At 46.1% G+C, this 16,822-nt stretch overlaps 1 protein-coding gene across 3 annotated transcripts in view; it reads left to right on the top strand.

The window, feature by feature from the left end:
- The window catches only part of LOC144608968 (aggrecan core protein-like), a 101,450-nt gene extending 85,061 nt beyond the window's left edge, over nucleotides 1-16,389 (top strand). For all 3 annotated transcript variants that reach the window (XM_078427241.1, XM_078427243.1, XM_078427242.1), the window contains 5 exons: nucleotides 3,838-3,996; nucleotides 5,233-5,315; nucleotides 7,951-8,095; nucleotides 12,128-12,310; nucleotides 14,418-16,389. In XM_078427241.1, the coding sequence (XP_078283367.1) occupies nucleotides 3,838-3,996; nucleotides 5,233-5,315; nucleotides 7,951-8,095; nucleotides 12,128-12,310; nucleotides 14,418-14,512 (665 nt within the window). In that variant the 3' untranslated portion in view covers nucleotides 14,513-16,389. The remainder of the gene's footprint in view (nucleotides 1-3,837; nucleotides 3,997-5,232; nucleotides 5,316-7,950; nucleotides 8,096-12,127; nucleotides 12,311-14,417) is intronic.
- The last annotated feature ends 433 nt before the right edge of the window (nucleotides 16,390-16,822 follow it).

Below are 16,822 nucleotides of genomic sequence, written 5' to 3' on the forward strand. Positions count from 1 at the left end.
GCTAACGATGGCCTGTCTCCTTTTACCATCGTTACCTTTTAGCATATCTTTCGTTCATTTGTTCTATATCTCTCTAAATCAACATCTATATCCCCTGTGGGTAGACACAAAATGCTGGAGAAACTCAGCAGGGCAGGCAGCATCTCTGGAGAGAAGGAATGGGTGACGTTTCGGGTCGACATCCTTCTTCAGACTGAAGGGTCTCGACCCGAAACGTCACCCGTTCCTTCTCTCCAGAGATGCTGCCTGACCTGCTGAGTCACTCCAGCATTTTGTTTCACCCTTCGATTTAAACCACCATCTGCAGTTCTTCTCTTGTTTCCCTTTCCCCGACTCTCAGTCTGAAGAAGGATCTCGACCCGAGACTCCAGAGATGCTGCCTATCCCACTGAGTTACTCCAGCTTTTTGTGTCTATCTTCAGTTTCAACCAGCAGTTCCTTCCCACACTGACTGGGTTAATACTTTGTTCTCTTGATAAATGCTGCACTGAGGTATTGGGAGTTTTGCCATGCAGGTGGGAGCTATGGTTGACAGATTAAAGAGTTGGCCACTTTTGTGATGCCTCCCAATTTTCTTTAATGTTAGCAAATAAACTTTTTATTTGTTAAGTGAACAGGTGCTGGATTGTTGCAAAGATAGATAGATCGCATTTATCTTTTGAATAAGACAGTCATTTAACCTTTGAAGGAGCACAGGCCAAGTCAATTGCTATTTTTAAGCTGGAGATTGACAGATTCTTGATTAGTACGGGTGCCAGGGATTATGGGGAGAAGGCAGGAGAATGGGGTTGAGAGGGAAAGATAGATCAGCCATGATTGAATGGCAGAGTGGACTTGATGGGCTGAACGGCCTAATTCTGCTCCTATCGCTTATGAACTTACGAACTATAGACAATAGACAATAGACAAATGTTCTTGATGGAGTCACACCGCATGGAAACAAGCCTTTCGGCCCAGCTTATCCATGCTGACCAAGATGCCCCATGCTAGTCCCACCTGCCCACGTTTGGCCCATAGCCTAAACCTTTCCTATCCAAATACCTGTCCAAATGTCTTTTAACTGTTGTTGTTCCAAGAAACTTGAAAACTAGTTTATCCATTTTACCATCAATGGTCATTTATTTGAGTAGAAGTGAGGATCAGACAGCTTGTAATTTCTTTTCTTTTTAATATTTTATTTTTATTTTTATTAGCAAGGAAGAAAGAGAATTACAAATATAAAGGTTATGGGGATAGGTCTGGGAGATGATGAGTATAGTTGTACATCCAACCCTAAACTCAAGTTTTAACTTTAGTTTTAAATTTTAGTTTTGTGTCAAACCCATTTACTTTTTTAAAAATTCAATAAATGGAGACCAAATTAAAAAAAATAGATCTGGTTTGTCAATTAAGACAGCTTGTAATTTCTATTAACAGCAAGTCAGTTTATGTTGATGTTAGACCCAGCATGACTATTAACCTGTTCTTCCTGCCCTTGCCTGAATCTATTCATCTCTCCACACTTTTCCTTCCAGTTCATCCACTGATCTAATCTTCTAGTTTTGATCTGTCACATGATCCGTGTAGGAGGCATGTGGAGGCAACTTAAATATTTGAGTGCAGACTTTTCACTAAACAAAGTACATGGGATATTATCAATCAGAGTTTCAGGGTTCACGAAGCAACAATCAGGGCCATTCCTAAGTCCTTGCGTCTGTGTGAATTCAGGCCACATCAAGATGAAAATTCTGCCATAAATCTTAAGAACTTTTGCAGACTTGCCTGGTCCACAGAGTTAACTGAATGCATAAACCTTCTGATTTTGTCCTTGAAGTTTTAAACTCCTTGACGTTTTGAAGTCCTCCTCTTTGAATTGATAACTTTCTCCAGCGCTTGACTGATTATGTTCTGTGTCCGTTGGGTTTTGGCTTCTACCATTTTATACACTGCCGATAACTATGGTGATATATGATGGACTAATGTTTCTCAGCTTTCAGGCAGCACAGCTGGGACCAAGGGGAATAATGGAGTCAATGTTAGAAAGTGTTATCGGAACATAATGTATAGAGAGCTGCATTACTGATGTACTGTAGCGAAGGTGCCAGGAATCAACTCAGCCATGGGCGTGTGGGGAGGGTGCTAATGAGGCTGGTGTTGGTCACGTAGGATAACAGCTGGGGTTGGTTGGAATGGCACAGTGGCACAGCGGTAGAGTTGCTGCCTCACAGCGCTGCAGACTCGGGTTCGATCCTGACTACGAGTGCTGTCTGCAGGGAGTTTGCACTTTCCCCCTGAGACTGTGTGGGGTTTTCTCCGGGTGCTCTGGCTTCCTCCCACGTTTCAAAGACGCGCAGGTCTTGTAGGTTAATTGGCTCCTGTAAATTGTCCCGGGTGTGCAGGACAGAACTCGTGCATGGGTGATCGTTGGTTAGCACGGACTCGGTGGGCCAGAAGTGTCAGTTTCCGCGCTGCCTCTCCAACCTAAACTAAACTAAAGGACAAGGAGCCTGGTCTCAGCACTTGGATGTGAACCGTTGCTCAGAGTTGGCCCTCAGACCATTCAGGCCCAGTGTTCTTCTCTGAGGTATGAAGGAAGCTGGTGTCCCAAGTGCACTTTGCCAGCACAGCTCTTCCCGATGCCGCGCTCTCTCCGTGATGACAAGCACACGAGGGGAGACACAGCAGTTCCTACCATCTCTGAGAGGAGGTGACGAGGAAGAAGCTAGTGTGGATCAAGGAGATGCCAGCATGGTTCCCGCACTGTGCAGCCCAGGGTGCAGCTCCTAACGCCACTAAACAACTCTGCCAACTTCCCCGACCCCCAACGCCATACCTCGTACGGAGCCTCTCCACATTGGAGCCCTGGGGTCTTCTTTGCTGGAGGTTTTCCGACAGAGGGGGGAGCTTTGCAGAGCCTCTCAGCAACCAAAGCGTACATCTTCATTAACAAGGGGAGGGGCCACACCGTAATGAAGCAGAATTCCGCAGCGTAGCAAACCGAGTGAGGTACCAGTCTACCAACACGGGAATAGGCTGAAGCCTCCTGTATAGGCTAAAGGCTTGTATACACTGGAATTCAGAAGGATGAGAGGAGATCTTATCGAAACGTATAAGATTATTAAGGGGTTGGACACGTTAGAGGCAGGAAACATGTTCCCAAAGTTGGGGGAGTCCAGAACAAGGGGCCACAGTTTAAGAATAAGGGGTAGGCCATTTAGAACTGAGATGAGGAAAAACGTTTTCAGTCAGAGAGTTGTGAATCTGTGGAATTCTCTGCCTCAGAAGGCAGTGGAGGCCAATTCTCTGAATGCATTCAAGAAAGAGCTCGATAGAGCTCTTAAGGATAGCGGAGTCAGGGGGTATGGGGAGAAGGCAGGAACGGGGTACTGATTGAGAATGATCAGCCATGATCACATTGAATGGCGGTGCTGGCTCGAAGGGCCGAATGGCCTCCTCCTGCACCTATTGTCTATTGTTTATTGTATGCCTACCGGTAGGAACTGTGATTGCAATGGTAGGAAAAGGAGTCACGTTCAAACTGTTCAAGGGAATGAACCTCAAAGTCACATGGTGCAAACACACAGGTCAATGAAGAACAGGAATAAGCCATGGCTGAACATTGCAACCTCTACAGTCACAACAGTGCCATAAGTTAATGGGTGACAAAGTACAGGTGAAAGCATGTGGTTGAATCTCCCTGGTTTTAAGGGAATGGTTTCCTGAAAGCTTGTGTGCTGCAATCATTTGTCGATGATGATTTTTGGAAGCAAATTCCTGAATGGCGTTCCGCGTGTGCAACTGAGCTCCAGCAGTAAAGGATTGTGTGGCAGTGTGTAATGGACACCTTTTGCCCCGTAGATGTGGAGAAGTGTGACGTTGGTTGGGCTAAGTTTCAGGGTCACTGCTACAAGCACTTCGCTGACAGACAGACATGGGAGGAGGCTGAGAACCAGTGCAGGAAGCAGGAAGCTCACCTGGCCAGCCTTACCACTCCAGAGGAACAGGCCTTTGTCAACAGTGAGTATTTCAATGGCTCCATGGTTCGTTATTGCCGCGTATGCATTGCACAGCACAGTTATTTTGCACAGGTCACAAATGCACAGTCGCCATATCTTGGCGCCGTTTACAAAGACAAAGTCCAAAGTACTGGAGTGCCCCCAATCCAGGTGAGCCCAGGTGAGCCCAGGTAAGCCCCAGGCTGCTGCAGGCCCACAACCGACGTCCCTCTCCTCGCCAGATCGACCGCCCGCCCCTGTATCCCGGGGGCGCCTCCTACAGCTGACCTTGAAGGCGCTGGAGGCAATGCCCAGTTCCCTCTCCCACCGGCCCGCTCCTCGCATCTGTAGCCGCCAGCAGCCCCAGTCTCCGGGGTTTCCGAGCTTCCCCTGTAGGCATCGGCCCACAGGGTCTTCGTTCACGGCGGCCGCAGGATCCGTCCACGTTCCCGGCCAGTCGCCGATTGTCCGCGCTGTATTTAACGCATTGTAAGGATCACGTGTTATGTTTCAAACCGTCAACATCACGTCACCTTCTCATCTGGTCTCCATCATCTTTTAAATGTTTCTAACCTTTCATCTCCAATCTCAAATGAAATGTCCGCTCCTCTTCCATCAATGAACATGCTTCCAACTAGCTTTGTCCCAAACCAGACACTTCCTTTCCATCAACAACACAAATTCCTTACAAAAGGCTACGTTTTCAAAACGCTTCATAAATGTTCTTGCATGCGTGCACGTTGTTCCAATATTAATTCCTATTTTTAGGGCCAATACAATGATTATTTTCCCTTCTTGCCTTCAATCGTATTGTCAATTCCATTTTACCTACATTACTTTGGTCAATGCTGCTTCGGATAGATGTAGCATCTTTAAGAGGACACAAACTGCTGGGATAAGTCAGCGGTCAAGCAGCATCTGTGGAGGGAACAGGCAGGAATGCCTCTTCCGACCCAACCCGAAATGTTGCCTCTCCATTCCCTCCACAGATGCTGCCTGACCCACTGAGTTACTCCAGGACTTTGTATTTTACTATCAAGAAGCATCTGTGCACTGACTTTAATTTGGCGTTCAATGGTACTTTGTCACATGTACCTAGGCAGAGTGAAATTCCTCTCTTGCATACAGTTCAGTAAAATCTGACTGTACATGAACATAATCGTACTTAAGTACAAGAGTGAAAGAAAAGTATATCCATGATATTTCTTCTGCCAAGTACTGGCCAAAGTAAGATGTGCCTTTTGCTGTCTCTTTGTAGGTTATGCCCAGGATTATCAATGGGTTGGATTGAATGACAAGACAATCGAGGGGGATTTCCGTTGGACAGATTCCAGCCCATTGGTGAGCTTTGACTGCGAATTAACGACCTATCCCTTAAATGTAAGGTAGACTCAAAATGCTGGAGCAACTCAGCGGGTCAGGCGGCATCTCAGGAGAGAAGGAATGGGTGACGATGCAGGTCGAGACCCTTCTTCAGTCTGAAGAAGGGTTTCGACCCGAAACGTCACCCATTCCTTCTCTCCTGAGATGCCGCCTGACCCGCTGAGTTGCTCCAGCATTTTGTGTCGACCTTCGATTTAAACCAGCATCTGCAGTTATTTTCCTATATATCTCTTAAATGTTGTGCATTTGGATTGTGCATTGTGGATTACGGTTGTGCAGGTTGGTTCACGAACCTGGTGGTGTGGGACTTGAGGTTTCCGTACCTCCTGCCTGACGCTAGCGCTGAGAAGACGGCACGGCCCGGATGGTGGAGATCCTTGACGATATAAAATATAAAATTCTTAAGGGATTGCACAGGCTAGATGCAGGAAACATGTTCCCAATGTTGGGGGAATCCAGAACCAGGGGCCACAGTTTAAGAATAAGAGGTGGGCCATTTAGGACTGAGACGAGGAAAAACCTTTTTCACCCAGAGAGTTGTGAATCTGTGGAATTCTCTGCCACAGAAGGCCAATTCACTTGATGTATTCAAGAGAGAGTAAGATATAGGCGGCACGGTGGCGCAGCGGTAGATTTGCTGCCTTACAGCGAATGCAGCGCCGGAGACTCAGGTTCGATCCTGACTACGGGCGCCGTCTGTACGGATTTTGTACGTTCTCCCCGTGACCTGCGTGGGTTTTCTCCGAGGTCTTCGGTTTCCTCCCACACTCCAAAGACGTACTGGTATGTAGGTTAATTGACTGTGTAAATGTAAAAATTGTCCCTAGTGTGTGTAGGATAGTGTTAGTGTGCGGGGATCGCTGGGCGGCGCGGACTCCGTGGGCCGAAGGGCCTGTTTCCGCGCTGTATCTCTAAAAAAAATTTAAAAATTTAATAGCTCTTAGGGCTAACGGAATCAAGGGATATGGGGAGAAAGCAGGAGCGGGGTACTGATTTTGGATGATCAGCCATGATGATATTGAATGGCGGTGCTGGCTCGAGGGGCCGAATGGCCTACTCCTGCACCTATTTTCTATGTTTCTATGATAAAGTAAATGTAAGCTCGTCACAGGAGAAATAAGAACAAAAAGCACCCGTTGGTGAACGTGGGGAAATGAATGGCAAGATTCTGCAGTGAATAAATAAACAAATCTTTAACTCATCAAAAAGGGTCTCGACCCGAAACGTCACCCATTCCTTCTCTCCAGAGATGCTGCCTGACCCACTGAGTTACTCCAGCATTTTGTGTCTACCTTCGATTTCAACCAGCAGTTGCAGTTTTTTTTTCCTACAAACTTAATTGAAATATCACTGAAGAAGCTAGTCACAAATAGCCATTGTTTTATCTCATTGTCTAGTGGTGACTTCAGAGAGCTGAGTGGTTAAGGCAGCATCTATGGAGGGAAAAGGACAGACGATGTTTCGGGTCTGGAGCCTTCGTCAGACTGATCGTAGTGGGGGTGGGGGGGAGAATTAATAATTGGGTGGAATGCCGATCTTCCATTTAGATTAAGACACAAAGTGCTGGGGTAACTCAGCGAGTCAGGCAGCAACTGTGGAGGAAATGGACAGACAATGTTTTGGGTCATAAGTGATAGGTGTAGAAATAGGCCATTTGGCCCATCAACTCCGCCATTCAATCATGGCTGATCTATCTCTCCCTCCTAACTCCATTCTCCTGCCTTCTCCCCATAACGTCTGACACCCGTACTAATCAAGTATCTATCTATCCCTGCCTTAAAAATATCCACTGATGGCCTCCACAGCCTTCTGTCGCAAAGAATTCCACAGATTCATCACCCTCTGACTAAAGAAATTCCTCCTCATCTCCTTCCTAAAAGAACGTCCTTTAATTCTGAGGCTATGACTCTCCCACTAATGGAAACATCCTCTCCACATCCGCTCTATCCAAGCCTTTCACTATTCTTCTGTCGTGAGCCTTCTACTGACTGATTATAGTATGGGGAGAAAGCTGGAATTCTGCACCTTGAGTTTAAGAAGACATGGATAAACCAGTCTCAACCTGGCGATCCTAACATTAATCAGAAAATGACAATATCAGATCTCTATTCATTTAGTGGGTTTTAGTTTAGAAATACAGCGCAGAGACAGGCCCTTTCGGCCCACCGAGTCCGCGCCGACCAGCGATCCCCGCACATTAACAATGTCCTACACACATTAGGAACAATTTTTTTTACATTTACCAAGCCAATTAACCTGCAAACCTGTACGTCTTTGGAGTGTGGGAGGAAATCAAAGTTCTCGGAGAAAACCCACGCAGGTCAAGGGGAGAACGTACAAACTCCGTACAGACAGCACCCGTAGTCGGGATCGAACTCGGGCCTCCAGCGCTACATTCGCTGTAAGGCAGCAACTCTACCGTTGCGCCACAGTGGGAGGGGGGGGGGGGTGTGGGACAAAGCCGGACAAGTGATAGGTGGATAAAGGCGAGGGGTGTTTGATTAAATATTCGGTGTTTATGTTTAGTATTATCCTCTGTGTGCGTAATTCTATTAGCTATTCAGGATAAGGTGACATTCTTTCTCTGCAACAGTTGTACGAGAACTGGCGGCCCAATCAGCCGGACAGTTTCTTCAGCACTGGCGAAGACTGTGTGGTGATGATATGGCACGAGAATGGCCAGTGGAATGATGTCCCCTGCAACTACCACTTGCCTTACACGTGCAAGAAGGGAACAGGTAAGCTGGGGCTACACCTGCACTGTAACACCCGTGCTCCATGTCAGAGGGGGGTGGATCTGTGGAATTCATTGCCACAGACGGCTGTGGAGGGCAAGTCAGTGAGGGGGGGGGTTCACTTAAGTTTTTATCGATTTTTCACAGGGGTATATACAAATCAGTACAACATCGTCAACATAAACAAAATAAAAAAACAACGATAGATAGATAGATAGATAGATAGATAGATAGATAGATAGATAGATAGATAGATAGATAGATAGATAGATAGATAGATAGATAGATAGATAGATAGATAGATAGATAGATAGGTAGGTAGGTAGATAGATAGGTAGATAGATAGATAGGTAGGTAGGTAGGTAGGTAGGTAGGTAGGTAGAGAGAGAGAGAGAGAGAGAGAGAGAGAGAGAGAGAGAGAGAGAGAGAGAGAGAGAGAGAGAGAGAGAGAGAGAGAGAGATAGATAGATAGATAGATAGATAAATAGAAATTATGATAAGACAGTATGGTACATTTACCAAATAAAAAATTAAAAAGTAACAATGATTGGTTATCTGGAGATATTTCAATATTCGCACAAACATACCATCTAGTTCTATATAACACAAGCTTCCAATATCTAGCATGGGTATTTTTAAGGCGGAGGTTGACAGATTCGGTACTGGTAAGGGTGCCGGGGGTTATGAGAAGAAGGCAGGAGAATTGGGGTTGAGAGGGAGAGATGGATCAGCTATAGACAATAGACAATAGACAATAGGTGCAGGAGTAGGCCATTCAGCCCTTCGAGCCAGCACCGCCATTCAATGCGATCATGGCTGATCACTCTCAATCAGTACCCCGTTCCTGCCTTCTCCCCATACCCCCTCACTCCGCTATCCTTAAGAGCTCTATCCAGCTCTCTCTTGAAAGCATCCAACGAACTGGCCTCCACTGCCTTCTGAGGCAGAGAATTCCACACCTTCACCACTCTCTGACTGAAAAAGTTCTTCCTCATCTCCGTTCTAAATGGCCTACCCCTTATTCTTAAACTGTGGCCCCTTGTTCTGGACTCCCCCAACATTGGGAACATGTTTCCTGCCTCTAATGTGTCCAATCCCCTAATTATCTTATATGTTTCAATAAGATCCCCCCTGATCCTTCTAAATTCCAGTGTATACAAGCCCAATCGCTCCAGCCTTTCAACATACGACAGCTATGATTGAATGGAGGAGTAGACTTGATGGGCTGAATGGCCTAATTCTTCTCCTAGAACTTATGAGCTTATGAACTTATGAAGACACTCTGGTAAAACAGACCCGATCCTAACATTAATCAGAAAACGGCAATGACAGATGCATTTTGCTCATTGCTTATTGTCCTCCTTCACTTTCACTATCTGCATTCTTGTGCTAAATCCCATTTCAGATTATAATGTGCTGGGGTATCTCAGCCTGTCAGGCAACATCTCTGGAGGACCTGGACAGATGACCTCTTGGGTTGAGATCCTTCTGAAGAAGGGTTCTGACCCGAAATGTCACCCATCATGCCCTGCAGAGATGCTGCATGACCTGCTGAGTTACTCCAGCACTCTGTTTGACACAAGTATCCAGAATCTGCAGTTTTTTGTGTCTCCATTTCAGATTGATGCTTGTCGTAGAGTCATAGAGAGTGGTAGCATCATACAGCGTGGAAACAGGCCCTTCAGCCCAACATGCCCATGACAACCAACATGTTCCATCTGCACTAGTCCCACCTTCCCGCCATGGCCCATAACCCTCCAAACCTATCCTATCCCTGTACCTGTCCAAATGTCTCTTAAATGTAACAATAGTACCTGCCTCAACTACCTCCTCTGGCAGCTCGTTCCATATACCCACGCCCTCTGTGTACCAAAGTTACCCCTCAGGTTCCTGTTCAATCTTTCCTCCCTCACCTTAAATTTATTTCCTCTTGTGCTTTTTTACCATACTCTGAGCAAAAAGATTCTGTGCATCTACCCGATCTATTCCACCCATGATTTTGTACACCTCTATAAGTTCACCCCTCGTCCTCCTGCGCTCCAAGGAATAAAGTCCTGGCCTGCTTAACCTCCCCCTGCAGCTCAGGCCCTCGAGTCCTGGCAACGTCCTCGTAAATCTTCTCTGCGCCCTTTCCAGCTTGACAACATTTTCCTTATTACACATGGTGACCAAAACCGAACACAATACTCTAAGTGTGGCCTCGTCAAAATCTTCCACAGCAATAACATGACCTCCCGACTGCTATACTCAGTGCTCTGACTGATGAAGGCCAATATGCCAAAAGCCTTTTTGACCACCCTGTCTACCTGTGGTGTCTCTTTCAAGAAACTTTCAAGGAACCTGAAGTGTCAGGAACTCTTTAATGATTGGTAGTACAACACTAAAATGGCCTTATTTAGGAACTTGGTTACCAAGTTTACAATTGCACAATTGATCAATTACAATTGATCCTTCTGAGACCATTAAGAAGAAATAAAGTTTGTCAAAACTTTGAGTCCATTTCAAAAGACTCCTCCCTTGCTACAATCTACTTAACTGAAATGTCGGATAATCTTAATTCTTTTCAAGGCTTTATGACTTTTCTGATCCAAGGTCAGTCATGGATATTTATCTAAAGATGAGCCAGAGGCCTTGATCAGGTCAAAAAATATTCTCAAGCAAAAATAAATGAAACAAATATCGATATGAGTAGGTATCAGGCATAATTTCTTGCAGACGCAAGGAACTGCAAATGCTGGTTTACAAAAAAAGCACAAAGTGCTGGAGTAACTCAGACAGTTCTTGTTAGATGCACAGATTATTTTACTATTTATTTCAACTCGCAAGTGTATCACACAAAAAAACGATATATCACAGCAAAATAATTTCTGTCAACCTGGCTGATTTAGCTTCAATTTTGAACTTGGCAACAGACCTACAATTAGGAGTGAGTTCGTTGACTAGTTTAATTGAGTTTAGTTTAGAGATACAGCATGGAAACAGGCCCTTCGGCCCACCGAGTCCATGCTGACCGGCAATCCCCGCACATTAACACTATGCTACACACACCAGGAACTAATTGATTTTTCTCTTGTGGGATGGATGTTTGCCATGAAACAAACTGATTTCTTTGCTTTTAAATGGAGGGTAAGGGATTTAGCTTAGACTTTAGATTTAGACTTTATGGGTACATACTTTAGTGTGGAAACAGGCCCTTCAGCCCACTGAGTCCACGCTGCCCATCAATAACGCTGTACACTAGCATAATCCCACACACTAGCAATAATTTACAATTTTTTATCAAAGCCAATTAACCTACAAACCTGTAGGTCTTTGGAGTGTGGGAGGAAACCGGAGCACCTGGAGAAAACCCACGTGGTCACAGGGAGAACGTGCAAACTCCGTACAGACAACACCCATAGTCAGGATCGAGCCGTAGTCGAGTCTGTGGTGCTGTAAGGCAGCAGCCACTCCACCGCTGTGTCACCATGACGCCCTCAAAATCATCAATATCCATCAGAACTGACATATTAGATGTTCTTTTGAAAGTTGATGCCATCAAGCAATGCAGAGCTTAGTTTAGTTTAGTTTAGTTTAGTTTAGAGATACAGCATGGAAACAGGCCCTTCGGCCCACTGGGTCCGCGCCGACCAGCGATCCACGCACACTAACACTATCCTACACCCACGAGGGACAAATTTTACATTTACCAAGCTTATTAACCTACAAACCTGTACGTCTTTGGAGTGTGGGAGGAAACCGAAGATCTCGGAGAAAACCCACGCAGGTCACGGGGAGAACGTACAAACTCCGTACAGACGGCGCCCGTAGTCAGGATCGAACACGGGTCTCTGGCGCTGCACTCGCTGTAAGGCAGCAACTCTACCGCTGCGCCACCGTGACCGCCCTAAATGCACAATGTACAGCTCTCCCAGCACAACACACAACTGACGCCAGTGAGCTAGGCTGGGTTAAGGCGGGTTCAGTGGACAGTATCAGCCATCGGTGGTTCTTTAAGTAATGATCTTCGTTTCCTCCTCCCCCACCCCCAACCAGTTGCATGCGGTCAACCTCCGGAGGTGGAACACGCCAAGAGCTTTGGAAAGAAGAGAGAGCGTTTCGAAATTAATTCCTTGATACGATATCGGTGTAAAAATGGATTCCTACAGCGCCATTTCCCCAACATCAAATGCCAGCCAAACGGGCAGTGGGAGCAGCCAAGGATAACCTGCATAGACAGTAAGTACAAACCTCGACACAGAGTGCTGCAGTAACTCCATCTCCGGAGAACCTGCATAGGTGCCGCTGTGGGTCAGGACCCTCCTTCGGGCTCATGCACAAATTTGAGTTTGAGTTTTGTTTATTGTCACGCGCACTGAGGTACAGTGAAAAGATTTTGTTGCGTGCTAACCAGTCAACGGAATGACAATACATGATTACAATCGAGCCGTCCACAATGTACAGATACATGATAAAGGGGATGATGTGAATGACGTTTAGTGCAAGATACAGTCCGATAAAGTCCGATCAAAGATAGTCCGATGGGTCTCCAATGAGGTAGATAGTAGTTCAGGACTGCTCTCTAATTGGCGGTAGGATGGTTCCGTTGCCTGATGACAGCTGGGAAGAAACTGTTCCTGAATCCGGAGGTGTGCGTTTTCACACTTCTATACCATTTGCCATATGGGAGGTGGGAGGAGATGGAGTGGCCGGGGTGAGATTCATCCTTGATTATCCTGGTGGCCTTGCCGAGGCAGCGTGAAGTGTGAATGGAGTTATTGGCAGAGAGGTTGGTTTGTGTGATGGTCCGGGCTGTGTCCACATCAGTAAAATAAAATGTGCACAGTGTTTTGAATGTCCCATTAGTGTCTTTGGCTGGAACTAATCACGACCGCTTTGAAGAAATTTCAATGAGAAATGGAAATCACAAGCCTTAAGATCTTTCAGCCCTCATGTACCTGACACACTGATGGGTGGGAGATGTGTGCAGCACTGGCCACTGAATCGGCTCCATAACATCTCTGTGGTTTTCACACACACACACACACACACACACACACACACATACACACACACACACACAAACGCACACACACACACACACACACACACACACACACACACACACACACACACACACACACACACACACGCACACACAAACGCACACACATACACACACACACACACACACACACACACACACACACACACACACACACACACACACACACACACTAGGATGCCTGCAGCCCATGGATCGCTCAGTCTTTATCTGCAGGTCCCAGCCCAACACTGCCATTCCAAATCAGTTACATCCTCGTTGAGGTAGTTCTTACACAAATGTCAAGGCTGAATAGTTACAAGGCTGGATACACACAAGGCTGGATACTTACACTTACCCGCTAAGAAAGAATTGTCCTGTCACTAGGGTTGCCAACTGTCCCGTATTAGCCGGGACTGTAGATCATCCCATATTTTGGGCTAAATTGGTTTGTCCCGTGCGGGACCGCCCTTGTCCCGTATTAGACTCGGGGGGGGGGCTTGAAGGCCCGGACACTGTAGGCCCGGACACTGTAGGCCCGGACACTGTAGGCCCGGAAACTGTAGGCCCGGAAACTGTAGGCCCGGACATTGTAGGCCCGGACACTGTAGGTCCGGACACTGTAGGTCCGGACAGTGTAGGTCCAGACAGTGTAGGCCCGGACACTGTAGGGTCTGGACAATGTAGGCCTGGACACTGTAGGTCCGGACAGTGCAGGTCCAGACAGTGTAGGCCCGGACACTGTAGGCCCGGACACTGTAGACCCGAACACTGTAGGTCCGGACAGTGTAGGTTCAGACAGTGTAGGCCCGGAGGCCCGGGCACCGCCTGTCGGAGGTTGTGCTGCAACCTGCCTCCCGGCCGGGACAGCCGCCATTGGTGGAGCGGGAGCACGTGGCCGCTGGCTGGGTGAAGTCACAAGGGGCGCAGGGCGGTGACGTCACCTTTTGTCCCTTATTTGGGAGTGAGATAGTTGGCAGCCCTACCTACCATGTCACCCTAACTTTGCAAGCGTTGTACAACACCACGTCACCCGCCACCTCCTCACTACACCTGATGCACCATCTCCTCTCGTGTTGGTGGAGGGTGTGATTGAAATTATTTCAATCGGCAAGGCATTTAGGTTTAGTTTAGTTTCAAGATACAGCGCGGAAACTGTATCTTCCATCAGGAACGAACCCGGGTATCTGGCGCTGTAAGGCAGCAACTCTACCGCCCTAACCCACAGCAAACCATGAATAATCCACTTGTGCAAAAGCGTAAAGATAAATCGCTAACTTTTTATTTCTTTTCTTTTTGCAGCCACCACGTATTACCGTAAACCTCAGAAGAGAGCTGACACAAGCAGGTCACACACTCAAATTGAATCAAGTGCTTCACAGAGCTCTGCCCCTTAAGCGTATACAAAGTTATAATTCTATTTCGGAACATTTATATTAAGAAAAAAATTAATTTTGTCAGATAAGAGATTTGTTTTCCCAGCCTATATATAAAACATCAAAGCATCCCTAGATCCAATTCCTTTTTTTCTCGATTTCATGTCAAGCCTTATCATTTGGGTTGAATTCTTCAATCTGCTGTTTGTGCCTTTGGGATGAGATGCCGAAGATTTTATATTCAACCCGCCACACACCGTGAGAAGTACCGAACCAATCTTAACAGCTGGACCGTGCCAGCTGAGATACATCGACATAGTGTGAAACAATGTTGGGATGTAATGTGCAAAATGCAACACATTCACTGTTTTTAATTGTTTTCAAAAAATGAGAAAGAAATATATAGTTTCGATGCTGTGAACACAAATGCAAGTGAATGACTTGTCTGGTGCAATTCAAACCGAGACCATGCAGTGCATGGCAAAATGGTCTGTTATTTGTTGAGGTGACTATTAGAAATCGAAGTGCCAACCCCCCTTGTCAAATGTAGCACTCACTTCCAGCCTTCGTTAGTTCTGTTAAACAAACAAAAATCTTGCATTCCATGACGTCCGAACTGGAAAACGAGCAAAAAAATAAGATGGATTTGGTTCACCGTTAGAGAACTGTGAGGGGGGAAATAGAAATTATTTGACAAAATGTGTCCTTGAACATGTAAAATAAAATATAAACCGTTATATTTTATCCTGAGTACAGAAGACAATAACAGCTTTTTTAAATAGTAATAATTCAATGGAGTGTATGTGTGAGTGTGTGTGCTCATTTTAATGAAACTGTGAATGTTTGCGAGATTATGTGTATGCACTCAGCTGGGAAAAAGTACAGAAAAAGCTTTGCTTTTATTAAATTTTAGTTAAATGTAAAGAGAGGCTGTAAACCGGTTTTGAAACTTGTGGAAACAAATTGAATAATTAACATTCCTCCAAATTTGGACCCATATTTCTGAGAATTTCTTTTGTTTTAAAGGGAAATATCCTCTAGTAGCAACAGTGAACCTGATTCCCTTTTAAAAAAAATAATAAATCAAATAAATCCTTTATGGTGCAGAAAATTAATAGTTTATAATTTTCCAATTTTATTACCGCCCATTTTAATTTTTCTGAGAGTGAATTGAGGGAGCTAAGCAGGGTCCTTCTAATCCTTGCATCTGGCTTGAACCCTGATCGAGCGAGGGATGAATCTTAACTCACTGCTCACAATCCTTGGGTGGAAAGAGTTGAAGGAGGTCCATCAATAGCCAAACTGCTCCTGAGATACCCTGCCACAGGAAACAGAAGTATCACGCTCGTATAGTTAGGGGCACCAAGCTGAGATGGTGTTGGGATGGCTCAAAACTAAAGCACCAGGCCATGCCATACAATGACCACCAACTGGTGAGATAGGATCCACGTTATAGCACAGACGTTCATCCGCCCCCACCCACCCCCACCCACTCCCCACCGCCATAAAGAATATAGGAAGCCACAAAACCAAGTAAGTAGTTTTGGACAGGTGTTACAGAGGGAAGACCAACCTTCATTCTGATCCTCATTCACCCGAAACACAATTTCTTCACAATTTTCAGATTTCAGTTTACCGCAATGCAAAGGACTATCTAGATGCCTCCGTTATGTTGTATCTGCAGCTTTAGTGCCGCGTAGTTTGATTCCATACCAAATTTGAGTCCGGAGATGTGGCCTCCAGCAGGAGCTGGAGAGTTGCCCTGCTGAGCTGCAGAGTGATGCTGTTCCTTGGTTCATTGCCTCTGCAGCTCCTTGTTTGTATCGATGTGGAATCCAAACCCTCTGTGCTGACACTGCATGTCAATAGTGAAAGGAAGATCCCTTTTCATAAGTTAGCCTGACCCTCAGGATGATTCCGTATTGCAGGAGCCCCTGAAATGCTGTGTTTGGTTGCTGGATCAACTTGCCCACAGTGGAAAAGGTCTCCCCCTTCCCCCCCCCCCCTTCTCCCCCCCCCCCCCCCCCCCGCCTCCCACCGACACTCTCAAATCCAGACTCAAATTGGTTGGCAAGCAAAGAGAGGAGCAAGCAGGGTCCCACGAGAGAGAGACAGTGCCAGTTCCTCAGTCAATAGGCTTGGGATAGGAATGCAAGGGGAAAGGAATTTGTCAGGCGATGATCATTTATTGCTCTGTGGGTTTGTTCTCTGGATTACATCGCAAACTAAATCATCGCAACCCTGCAAGTCATTGGATTTATCAACCATTTCACATCTTTGCTTCCTTTCTTCCGAGACAGAAATGACTCCTTGTGAAGTCTACCATCAGTT

Source organism: Rhinoraja longicauda, chromosome 33, assembly GCF_053455715.1.
Source record: "Rhinoraja longicauda isolate Sanriku21f chromosome 33, sRhiLon1.1, whole genome shotgun sequence".
Lineage (NCBI taxonomy): Eukaryota > Metazoa > Chordata > Chondrichthyes > Rajiformes > Arhynchobatidae > Rhinoraja > Rhinoraja longicauda.